Source organism: Salvelinus sp. IW2-2015, linkage group LG11 (genome assembly GCF_002910315.2).
Source record: "Salvelinus sp. IW2-2015 linkage group LG11, ASM291031v2, whole genome shotgun sequence".
Classification (NCBI taxonomy): domain Eukaryota; kingdom Metazoa; phylum Chordata; class Actinopteri; order Salmoniformes; family Salmonidae; genus Salvelinus; species Salvelinus sp. IW2-2015.
The window spans coordinates 39800168-39812752 of NC_036851.1; the positions used below are offsets into that span (position 1 = coordinate 39800168).

At 42.4% G+C, this 12585-nt stretch overlaps 1 protein-coding gene across 4 annotated transcripts; it reads right to left on the reverse strand.

The window, feature by feature from the left end:
* Nucleotides 1-1295: 1295 nt before the first annotated feature.
* On the reverse strand, nucleotides 1296-12566 carry LOC111970373 (low-density lipoprotein receptor class A domain-containing protein 2-like). 4 transcript variants are annotated; one of them, XM_070445730.1, is made up of 7 exons: nucleotides 12222-12566; nucleotides 11994-12106; nucleotides 7249-7391; nucleotides 6634-6964; nucleotides 6309-6467; nucleotides 5775-5915; nucleotides 1296-4512 (listed from the first exon to the last, which is right to left on the reverse strand). In XM_070445730.1, the coding sequence occupies exons 2-7, from the start codon at nucleotides 12010-12012 to the stop codon at nucleotides 4232-4234; spliced, it is 1074 nt and encodes a 357-aa protein (XP_070301831.1). In that variant the 5' UTR covers nucleotides 12013-12106; nucleotides 12222-12566; the 3' UTR covers nucleotides 1296-4231. The 4 variants fall into 4 exon arrangements, with proteins under 4 accessions (XP_070301831.1, XP_023852840.1, XP_023852838.1 ...); XM_023997072.3 differs by lacking the exon at nucleotides 11994-12106; XM_023997070.2 differs by lacking the exons at nucleotides 11994-12106; nucleotides 12222-12566 and adding an exon at nucleotides 8904-9453 and having other exon boundaries at nucleotides 5775-5912.
* Nucleotides 12567-12585: the final 19 nt, after the last annotated feature.

Consider the following 12585-nt stretch of genomic DNA (forward strand, 5'->3'; position numbering starts at 1 on the left):
AACATGGCATCCAGTTAAAATCTAGATATCCAGGATTCAATGGATTTCATTCCATTTGCCGCATGAGACAGAAAACAATTTTTGTGAAGCAACTAAATCTCACAATATCCTTATACTATGTCTGCCGGCCATCATCCTGGTTGGTTCTACACATTAGTCTTGGATGAGGTCACCCCTGCCTTACCCTTACAGTGTAAAGCGCATTGAGACCTTGTGTAAAGTGCTTTATAAATGCAAATCCATTATTATTTCCATTGTATGCAGACAATCATCACTCTTATGAGGGGCTCGACTGAAAAGTCTAGTCTTCCCTGCAACACGAAGATACAGTATTATGCCATTGGGTTCAGTGTGTTTACCTTTCCCCACTAAAACCAGAGACCATTTATGCCTGGCCTAGTTTAATAGGGTCACAGCGCTGTGGGGGTGAATCATAGATGACACTTCCTGTGGCTTGGACGACTGAGATACCGAACAAACAATGTGACACCTTTAGCTCAAAGATAATCACATAAACGTGATTGAGACCAAAAACCAGACCGAGCTGAACAGAGAGAAATATGGGTTCCTCCTCCTATGTAAATGTCTCTAATAATAATGTTTGGCTATCACTAGGACAGACATGACACATTAATAGCTGGAGGTGCCCTGAATCAGGAGAGGTATTGTAGAATTGTCCCTGAGCTGCAAAACAGGCTTGTTTTACTCAGAACTAAAAAGCCTGATGGAGCTGGGATTAATGTGGGACCAAGAACTATGATTTTTCTAGACTCTGAGTCCCTAGCACAAATTGGCTTGGGAACACTCAAACAATTAATAATCATTTTGAAAAAAACATCTAATCGAGAAGTCATGTTTCACCAAGAGAACAATAAACCCAGAATCAAAGTCAGGCTGTAGAGTATAGAGAGGTAGGGATTAAACACCATTCAAACAGAGGATTCTCTTTGTAGAAGGGGAGGGATTTGCTCTGAAAGGTTGCCAGTAGTAACAGAGGCAACAGACACAGTTTGACGCWTGTGAGACCTTGCCAAGCTCTTCCCATTGTCAACAAGGCTCTCAGAGGATGAACAACCAACCAGGCAGCAATTATATTCTGCTCCAGATGAATACCCTACCTATACTCGTTTTATAACAGAAACAGAGAGGGAGAAAGGAGGAAAGATAAAGTGACCAGTCAAAGTTAATGCATTGTCTTATTGTGTCATATTCTGCCAAATATCAAAGTATTTGTACATTTTATAAAAAAAATAATATTTGTCTACAGTATATAATGTGACAATGTCGAATCCATCTTCATTGTTCTATGTTTAATATTGTCAAACATATATTTACATACACTAAGTGTACAAAACATTAAGAACACCTTCCTAATATTGAGTTGCACCACCGCCCTCCTCCTTTGCCTTCAGAACAGCCTCAATTCTTTGGGGCTGGACTCTACAAGGTGTTGAAAGCGTTCCACAGGGATGCTGGCCCATGTTGACTCCAATGCTTCCCACAGTTGTGTCAAGTTAGCTGGATGTCCTTTGGTGGTGGATCATTCTTGATACACAAGTGAAACTGTTGAGCATGAAAAACCCAGCAGCGTTGCAGTTCTTGACACAAACCGGTGCACCTGGCACCTATTACCATACCCTGTTCAAAGGCACTTAAATCTTTTGTCTTGCCCATTCACCTGCTGAATGGCACACACCCAATCCATGTCTCAATTGTTTCAAGGCTTAAACATCCTTCTTTAAACTGTCTCCTTCCCTTCATCTACACTGATGGAAGTGGATTTAACAAGTAACTGTCACACCTTGATCTGTGTCACCTGTCCTCGTTATTGTCTCCACCCCTCCAGGTGTCGCTTATTTTCCCCAGTGTATTTATCCCTGTGTTTCCTGTCTCTCTGTGCTAGTTCGTCTTGTATGTTTTGAAGTCAACCAGCAGTTTTCCCGTTCTCCTGCTTTTTGCATTCTCATTTTTCTAGTCCTCCCGGTTTTGACCCTTACCTGTTTCTGGACTTTGTACCCGCCTGCCTGACCATTCTGCCTGCCTTGACCACGAGCCTGTCTGCCACTCTGTACCTTCTGGATTCTGATCTGGTTTTGATCTTTTTGCCTGTCCACGACCATTCTCTTGCCTACCCCATTGGATTAATAAACGTTGTAAGACTCCAACCATCTGCCTCCTGTGTCTGCATTTGGGTCTCGCCTTGATAAGTGACATCAATAAGGGAGCATAGGATTCACCTGGTCAATCTGTGACATGGAAAAAGCAATTGTTCCTAATGTTTTATACACTCAGTGTATATCAGGCAGTGGTGATTACATGAACAATTTCTTAGTTGTCTGTGGAAATATCATGAGAAATAAAGTATAAACTTAAACAAAAGTGTGAAAAATAGATAATGACATTTCAGACAAACATACGACTGACTATAAGCAAACACACTTTGCTTTTGAATATGGAGGTTGTCAATAATACAAAGGTAGTGGTAGAAATCACTTTAGCATTCTGAATACATAGAAACATTTGAAACATCTATGGGAAAGAATGTATTTACAAAGTAGTTCTAGGGACACAAATCATTTTGGCTGTGTGACACAATCAAACGCCTATGTCCTCTTGTTTGTGGTGTTGAGAACACGTCTTTTATGGTATCATATCTGAAAGTTAGGGAAACGCCCTAGTGTATAAAATTATACTAATGCACCTGTTGTTCATTGTCATCTCTTCCAGCTTAGTTCATGACCTCGTGAATAAAGTGTCAGGCATATCCGTGTATCTTAAGTCTCTAAGAAAGAGAGGGAGAGCGAGAGAGAGTTTGAGWGGTTGACGGGACCATAGCTTCAATTGTCACTTGGCAACTCAGAAGAGAAAAACTCAGCATTTAGTCAAGCATGTGTCATCCTTAAGAAGCCTCGAGAGCACCTCTCCAAATCACTCAAAAGACAAAGGTGGGGGCACTGTGTAATCTAGTTACACAACAAGCAAAGCGSGAAACCCAAGAAAGGTTATGTGTCTACTCAATCTAGGCAGGATGAGTTTACATGGCAGACATGAGTGTGACATACAGTATGTATGGTTGCCCGCAGCAAAACAATGTATTTTTCAGCAGATGGAGTGAGTCCCTGCTGAGTAACGGGCTTACACRTGTGGGAAGATAACATTTCAGTGGGAGCAGGTTGAGGGGAGTGGAATTTCTCATGCTTTTGTAACTAGGAGTCTTATGCCAAACTTGATAGAATTGAATAGGTGAACCTGGGTTACGCTACATTCAGAAAATAACCTCCTACGTTGGTCGACTAGCACATTTAAATACAAAATAGTCCGAAGAAGAAACCTGGACTCTGTAAAACCTGTAAATTAAAATCCAGGACACTCAATTTAGTATGATATGTTCCGTTTGGTATTCATTTGTGGTTGTCCATCATCCATTTCGTGTCATATTTTACAAATTACAACTTGTATGATATGTTACGAATTGCAATTCATACAATATGTTACAAATGTTAAATACGTATGATATGTTAAGATTTACAAGTTGTTTTGGCTAACGTTAGCTAGGTGGCTAACGTTAGCTAGGCTAGGGATTAGGGTTAGGGGTTAAGGCTAGGAGTTAGTTTAAAGAGTTAAGGTTAGGGGAAGGGTTAGCTAACATACTAAGTAGTTGCAATGTAACTACAAAGTAGACAGAAGTTGAAAAGTGGCTAATTAGCTTAAATGTTAAAGTTGTCCATGATGAGATTCAAACACGTAATCTTTGGGTTGCTGACGTTTACGTTATACGCTTACCCATCCACCCGACAAACCATCGTCCTTATGTTACGTTTGGTATGGTTACTCAAGACAGAAGATTACTTAAGGCAAAAACAAATCATACTAATTTGAGTGTAGCGGATTTAGCGCCAGTCATTTATTTTTTAAAGCAACAACAAAAAAGGATCATACAGTGAGTGAAACATTCAAAAGTGAAGCCTCTCCCCATTTTAAGAACTGTCCAAATGTGGGGAGAAGATAATGACACTGTCTCATTTCCACTGAAAATGCAAACGTACACCCTGCAGTACCCCTTCTTCCATGACATTCTTGTAAACTAGCAAAAAGATGAGTCTCATCTCAGTCCATCAGTCTAGAACATGAAATCTGGGTCATCATGTCCATGAGTCCATCTGTCTCACTGTTAGCCATCATGGTGGTTACCCTACATAGCGATAACAGTCCTACGCTATATAGCGACCCCCTACACAGCGACACTAGTGGCGCTAGCCGTGGCTGTGGTGTTGGTTGTGACCTGTCCTTGTGGTGAAACCTTAGCCAGTCGGTGCTCCTTGTTCTGAGAACAGCTTCGGGCACAGAGCTTGCAGAAGGCACAGGCTGAGTTACAGCAGGGTAGGAAGTGGCAGACAATGATCCTCCAGAGGAACCAGCCTGGAGACCAGCAGCACCAACACAGCAGGACCAAACCAGCTATCACACCCAGGGTGATGAAGAGCGCCAGCAGGGACAGGTAGGGTGGAGAGTCTGGGGGAGTGTGGAGGGGTGAGAGTAGAGTACAGTTAGCAATGGGGTCTGCGTGCAATTTTTGGCCAATCTCCAACCTTCCATTCTTAAGCAAAATTCTGGAGAAATGTGTTTTCAAACAGCAAAATTATATTTTAAGTGCCAACTGTATTTGAGAAAAAATCTAATCTGGTTTTCAGGCCCACTACAGTACAGAGACAGCCTTAGTTAAAGTGGTAAATTATCTAAGAGCCAACACAGATGCCAAACAGCTCTCTGTACTCTTAGATTTAAGTGCAGCATTCAACACTGTTGACCATGATGTCCTTCTGGACAGATTGGAGAGGTGGGTTGGCCTCTCTGGTCCAGTTCTAAATTGGTTTAGGACCTATTTATCCGGTCAAGAGTTTTTTTGTCACCCTTGGTGAACATACTGTAACTCAGAGAAAGGGGGGTGGGGTGCAGCGATCTAAGGCACTGCATTGCAGTGCTGAGGCGCCATTACAGCCTTGGGTTCGATCCCAAAGATAGTAAAAGGATAGTAAGTTTGAATAGTAAAAACATCAGAATGCTTTGTTGCCAAATCACAGAAAATACTTTTACTTGTATTCAATGATGATTCAATCATCCCTTAATTTAGGCAGAAAAAAAACCACACACACATGTCCTGTTAACACGACTGGCAAATTCCACAGACATTTTTCTCCCCTTAGACAGTTGAATTGGATATCTGGTGGTTTGCCACTGAGAAGCCATCACACTTTATTGGTTTACAACCGTTAAAGTTTAAATAAATACCTATTGGCAGCCCAATTAGTTTTATGCCCCCTATCATAGATATGCTTTGCATTTGAATTAGGTTCCCAAATAGAGTTTACAGACACATACTGTACAATACCCCTACACTGATCTATGCTCCCAAAAAGTATCTTACCCAGCAGTTAAGAAATAAGGGATCTTTTAGAAAAGCCACTGTGAAATATACTACATGTAAAACACTGAGTTTTGGTTGAGATTGTTATTCTATTAACCTTTACTTAACCGGTTAAATCTTTGGGAACTAACCTAATGTAGCAGGCAAAGAAAGACACCTGAACAGAGTCCCCACTTCCGTTTTTCAGGGGAAACGGAAGTTAGGTTGAAAACCAGAACCAGAACCAGAAACAACCGCTTTCTTCCAATGCCGCTAAGGGTGTTGGGAACGGATCCTTTTATAAAAACAACCTCCTAGATGGTCAAGAGGAAAACAATAACCTACATCACCTGTAACAGTTGTCACTCACCTGTCACTGAGTCGTGATTGGGTACGCCGTCTGGAGTGCCACAGTTCCTATAGGTGGACATGGGAAAAGTTGGCGGATTTAAGACAGGAGGGGTTGGGGTCACTGCTGGGGGAGTGGCTTGGCCTGGAGCCAGCTGACCTGCTGAGGAGAGGACACAGGTGTTATTTACCTTCCCTTTAGTAAGTAAGGTGACTGAGAACACATTCCAATTTACAGTAACAATATGGAAAAGAGTTGTACAGGATATAAGAGCAGTAGAATAATACAATTGGGTGGCCTAGGGTGGTCTAGCAATCTAAGCCGCTGCCTCTGGTGCACATATACCGCTGCAGCATGGGTTCGAACCCGGTTACTGCTATTTCAGCACACTCCTCTATCTTTCCTCTCTACTGCTGCCCTAACCAATAAACCAAAATATAATGTATAAACTGTGGAATAGTGTAACATTAGTGAGACTGAGTCTGAAAAGTGTTTGGGGGCCACATAGAACACCTTTAAAGGCTTGTTGAACAGGTAACTGCACAGGTGTCTTACCTAAGTGAACTTTGCACCCTGAGGGCAGGTGATCCTCTAGGTCGCTCCCGTCCCCACAGTTATCAATGCCCTTGTCGTCACACACCAGACTCATGGGGATACACTTCCCATTGCGACACGGGAAATAAGGTTCGCCGCTGCACGCGGATTGGTTAAAACCTGAAAACGGATAGAGCAAGGTGGTACATTTGATTGGTTACAAACTGCACAAACTACAGCTTATGAGTTGGCTAGGATTGTAATGATGAGTTAGACTTCAACACCGACGTCAGACGACTATAAAACTACAACTAATGAATATGTGGCAAACATCCACGTGTCTCACCCAGTCTGAAGGAGGTAAAGTCCCCCACAAAGTCCACTCTTGGCTGGGTACCGCGGGTTACCAGACGCAGGGTCAAGTGATTCCCTGTGGACAGCACCGGACGGGGTGGGCTCTTCCCACACAGCGGTGGCCCAATTGGAGGCGAGTTCTTGTCCCGCCCATCATAGAACTGAATGTATGACCCCGCATGACACGGGTCCCTTGGCTCCACCACTGGATTCGAAGGCTCTAATCGGAGGTCCCGGGGGGACTCAGGGAACAAGGAGGTGGGACTTTGGGGTGCTAAACGAAGCAGGCTGTAGACCAGGAAGAAGCGGAAGTGGAACTGTACCTTCACGGGAAGAGAAGGAAGGGGGGCATGTTTAGGTGACGGACATTGCAAGGAAGATAATGTGTAAAATATTGGGATTATCACTCAATGACCCCTTGCCCCTAACCCTTGGATCTGAAAGGACTTGATAGGTGTGGGAAGTCAAGGTTGAAATATTATCTTATTGCATATACTTATCCAATCCTCTAAGATCTAGGGCTAGGAGTCGATTTGGGATATTGGGCATACATGTGTAGGGAGCACAAAAAGGGAGGTGGGGGCTGGGTGCGGTTAGGGGTGGGCACCTTGTCCTTGGGGGAGGCAGCCTGCATAGTGAAGTGGCAGTCTGTTCCCATGGTGACAAAGTAGTACTTCTTGGACTCCTGGTGTGAGTTGACAATCATCCCGTTGCCCCGGATGTTCTGGCCACAGAAGTCCACCACGTTGACTGGAGGACAACAAACAGATGTAGAAGTACCATGAAGGAACAAACTACTTGTTTGTGAGGATGTGATGTTTAAATAATTTACTTTCTCTGTTTCTCCAAAGTGCCATTGAGTCACTGACCTTTATCAAATTATGAGATTAATAATAAAAACTAAGATAAAATAAAACACAACTGAGTAGGCTACAGCTGATCGTTGCAGGTGATTAGGTGGAACAAATAGCCAGAACCGGACCTGAACTGCTGCTTCAGATACCCACTCTGGGCAGTGAGACATATAATGGGAAGATTTACAACCCCTTCCTGGTTTTATTAGCTCTGTTTCCCCAGGCAACCCCTGGATCCTTCTGCGCTGACCTCCTGGAATGTTCCAAGGGCGGGAAACAATCCGTCCCACAATACCTCCCAGGTAAACACGATGCCCGCAAGAGAAGCACTGTCCAAAACATGGACAACAGCAGAACAGTGAGTCCCCAATAAAAGATTTTACAGTTGAAAAATAAACAGCTCTGGTACTACTGTAGTCCAGTAGGGAAAAGACAAGTAAGAAGGCATGGGGCAACTCCTGATGACACACTCCCATGCACGCTCACACACAGTAGTGAGCAATACCTCTGAAAACGGCAGCTGCCCCAACGTTACATCCATGTGTTATCCTAATGTCAATGACTGAAAGCTAACATGTATTTATTTGAGCGTTGAACGAAGCTGGACCTAAAGGATTATATGTAATTTATCTTAAATAATTTGGTGAAKGGTTAGGGACAATATTAAAGTAACTGAATCAATTACTGAAATTCAAATTCTGCATTTGTGAAGGTATAACCACGGAATTAAATAGAACTTTACCAGTTATAACGATAGTTCTGTTATTCCCCCCAAAATCAAGTCCATAGAGAATGAGCTGAAATTGCACGTCTTAAGAAAATTATTTTTATAATGATTATTTTCTGTTCACTCAATAAATCAATAATAAAATAATGTTTCTTTCCCAATTATCCGGTTTGATAATGATAAAAGCATAGAAACATGTCAAAAGTCTGTAGACTATGTCTGTGGAATACAACATAAGTGAACAAAATATTTTAGGGTGGTTGTCAAAAAAGCCAGAAATATTCCATGAATTAAAGATAATTCAAACCCATGTGTAAACTGTTATTTCACAAATTAAGAAATTCACAAATGACCGTTCAGCTGCGGCCCTAACCCCTGGCGCCATGGGCATCCCCTGTATGCATTATTCTCTTATCCATCGGTATGCGCCTGTTTCAATGGCAATTTATTTTAGAAAGCAGAGTTCAAATCAACAGGTATTTGGTAAAGAATATAATATATATTACAGTGACGCAAAAAAGACACACCCTATTCAGTGACAAAAGCCCAGTGGCGCAATGAGAAAGCCAGGAGCAACAAATAGGCAAAATTATGCGCACCAGGCAGTGCGTCACCGTAATGGAAACAAGTGGTTGAAATGGCGACGGAATACATCTTACAATTGAGCTTCCATCTCCTTACCCGTCTCGATGGCATTGGTCTTGAGTGTCATTATGCTGAGCAGAACAAACCCTTTTGACAGGCTCTGAAGTTTATTCCCCTTGTTGACCATCTTGGTAGCCTACTCCCAAGCGCAAAGGATGGTGTTCCACTCTGATGCGCACTTTCCGTGTCACTCAGGCCTGCATAGCTCAAGCCGCAAAACTGTGTTGCATGTGTGTCTGATTCGGTTTAAAATGATGTTCTTCACAGAAAGCAACCATATTGCAAAATGCACTTTGTGGAGATTAGGTTATCGGTGTGCCAAGAGAAGCGCGGTCTTCATTTGAGGGATATACAAGGGACATTCGCTTTTAATGTTTCTGACACCTTTGGAARTAGTATCATACTGGCTTTTGTTCCTTTGAAGCCCCCTTCTTTGTCAAATCCATCTACACGTCCTTTGATTTCCATGACAACGCCCCCAAAGCGATGTTTCCAAAGGACGAGCGGTGAGGTCTCTGACTTGATGCATCCCAGAGAGGTCTAGTAGCCTATCCTCACTGAACTGTAGCCTCCCATTGGGCAAAAACTGTTTGAATCAACGTTGTTTCCACATCATTTCAATCAAAAAATAAATGTGATGATGTTGAATCAACGTGGAGAACTCATTGGATGTGCAAAATGTAATCAATGGAAAGGAATTTCCTTTTTTTCACCCTACTTTTAACCTAAATCCAATGATATGGTAACATTTTTGGTTGATTTCACACTGAATTCACGTTAGTTGACCAATCAACCAAATGTAAATCAAAAGTAGATGTTGAACTGACATCTGTGCCCAGTGCACTATCACTCCTTTTAGCCTACAACTGCTGCATGCTTTTGCAATTACTGAAACAGTGGAGTCGGGACGGATTAAGAAATCATAGGCCCCGGGGCTTGACTAAATGAGGGATAAATATTATATGTTATGGTGTGCATGTTTCTGGCATGGTTTAGGTCCACTTGTAGAAGCTATGCCAAGGCGCATTGAAGCTGTACTGGCAGCTCGTGGTGGCCCAACACCCTTTTAAGACACTTTATGTTGGTGTTTCCTTTATTTTGGCAGAAACACTACATGACCAAAAGTATGTGGACAACTGCTCGTCGAACATCTCATTSCAAAATCATGGGCATTAATATGGATTGGTCCCCCTTTTGCTGCTATAACAGCCTCCTCTCTTCTGAGAAGGCTTTCCACTAGATATTGGAACTTGCTTCCATTAGGTCGGGAACTGATGTTGGGCGATTAGGCCTGGCTCACAGTCACCGTTCCAATACATCCCAAAGGAGTTCGATGGGGTTGAGGTCAGGGCTCTGTGCAGGCCAGTTCTTCCACACCGATCTCAACAAACCATTTCTGTATGGACCTTGCTCTGTGCATGGGGGCATTGTCATGCCGAAACAGGAAAGGGCCTTCCCCAAACTGTTGCCACAAAGTTGGAAGCACAGAATCATCTAGAATGTAATTGTCTGCTGTAGCGTTAATATTTCCCTTCACTGGAACTAAGGGGCCTAGCCCGAACCATGAAAAACAGCCCCAGACCATTATTCCTCCTCCACCAAACTTTACAGTTGGCAGTATGCATTCGGGCTGGTAGCGTTCTCCTGGCATCTGCCAAAACCAGATTTGTCCGTCGGACTGCCAGATGGTGAAGTGTGACTCATCACTCCAGAGAACTAGTTTCCACTGCTCCAGAGTCCAATAGCGGCGAGCTTTATACCACTCCAGCCGACGCTTGGCATTGTGCATGGTGATCTTAGGCTTGTGTGTGGCTGCTTGGCCATGGAAACCCATTTCATGAAGTTTCCGACAAACAGTTATTGTGCTGATGTTGCTTCCAGAAGCAGTTTGGAACTCAGTAGTGAGTGTTGCAACCGAGGACAGACAATTTTTTATGCGCCACGCGCTTCAGCACTCATCGGTCCAGTTCTGTGAGCTTGTGTAGTCTACCACTTCGTGGCTGAGCCATTGAGCCATTGTTGCTCCTAGACGTTTCCACTTCAAAATAACAGCACTTACAGTTGATTGGGGCAGCTCTAGCAGGGCAGAAGTTTTACGAACTGACTTGTTGGAAAGGTGGCATCCTATGACAGTGCCACATTGAAAGTCACTGAGTTCTTCAGTAAGGCCATTCTACTGCCAATGTTTGTTTATTGAGATTGCATGGCTGTGTTCTTGATTTAATACACCACATACAAGTACACTATATATACAAAAGTATGTGCTTGTGATAAAACTTCATCCACAGTTTTTTTTATAAACTATTGATCATCTTGGCTAAATGATGCTCTCTTGTGTATTTTGAACATAGAGAACGGGCTCCTGTGGTTGGATTAAAAATATTTAAAAAATAACGTATTTAAAAATGTTGGCCTCTTGGGCCCAGCCCCTGACTCACACTCACACACCATTCACATTTATTTATTTATTATGCAACTAATTTAAAATCATATATTAATCAGTTAACCACATGGGCCCACTACCTCCTCTCCTTCCCCCATCTGATGATTAGCAGAGCAGCAGCAGGCTGTCTACACTCATTGAAAGCAGGCTCCTGAGACCTCCTGTGGTTGGCAGTTGTTGTTGTTTTGCTTCCTCTTGGGCCTGGGCACAGGGGCTTCAGCCTCGGTAAACCTATTAAGGATCAAAACCTTTTTTCCCATTTTAGCCTAAAATGACCTACCTAAATCTAACTAGCTATAGACCTGAAGCAAGGATATGCATATTCTTGATACCATTTGAAAGGAAACACTTTGAAGTTTGTGGAAATGTGAAATTAATGTAGGAGAAYAACACATTAGATCTGGTAAAAGATAATACAAACAAAAAAACATATGTTTTCATTTTTTATCTTTGAAATGCAAGAGAAAGGCCATAATATAATATTGCAGTTTAGGCGTAATTTAGATTCTGGCCACTAGATGGCAGCAGTGTGCGCGCAAAGTTTCAGATAGATCAAGTGAAGCACTGCAATACTGTAATAAGTCTGCCCAAATGTGCCAAATTGGTCAATTGATACATTTAAGTACATAACTATAGATTACATACACACATGATATGGTAATACAAAATGTAAGTTTACATACTTCCAGGAATGCCATACATGATGGCTCATTAGCTTATACACTGACTTTCACACATCTAGATGGCTGGGTGTGGAGCCAGAGACAGCAGGGGTTCAAACTGTAGAACCCAGTTCCTACATTTGAATATAAAACATTTTTTTATCAAACACAACTATGGTACATTTTATCTCTGGAAACTTCAGGATGACAAATCAGAGCAAGTTTACTGAATGTAAGTACATTATTTACCTTCAGAGGTGAATGTATCAAACCAGTTGCCGTGATAAACCACCAGCTGCCGCCAAAAGACTCGGAACTAGATGGCACACACTCTTTTAACGCCACTTCGATATAAAGTGATTATCTTAGCATGTTAGGAGAGCATTTTCGCTAACCCTAGCCCTAACCATAGGACGTCATGTAAATAAGAATAAGAATGGGTTCTTAACTGACTTGCCTAGTTAAATAAAGGTTACACACAATCATTTTGCTAACCTGCTAGGTTAATTATCCTAACCTGCTGCGTAAGATATCCTAACCCTCTACGAAAATGTCACTTCGATATTGAAGTGGCGTGAAAAGAGTTTCCCATTACTAGATACAGACCGGATGA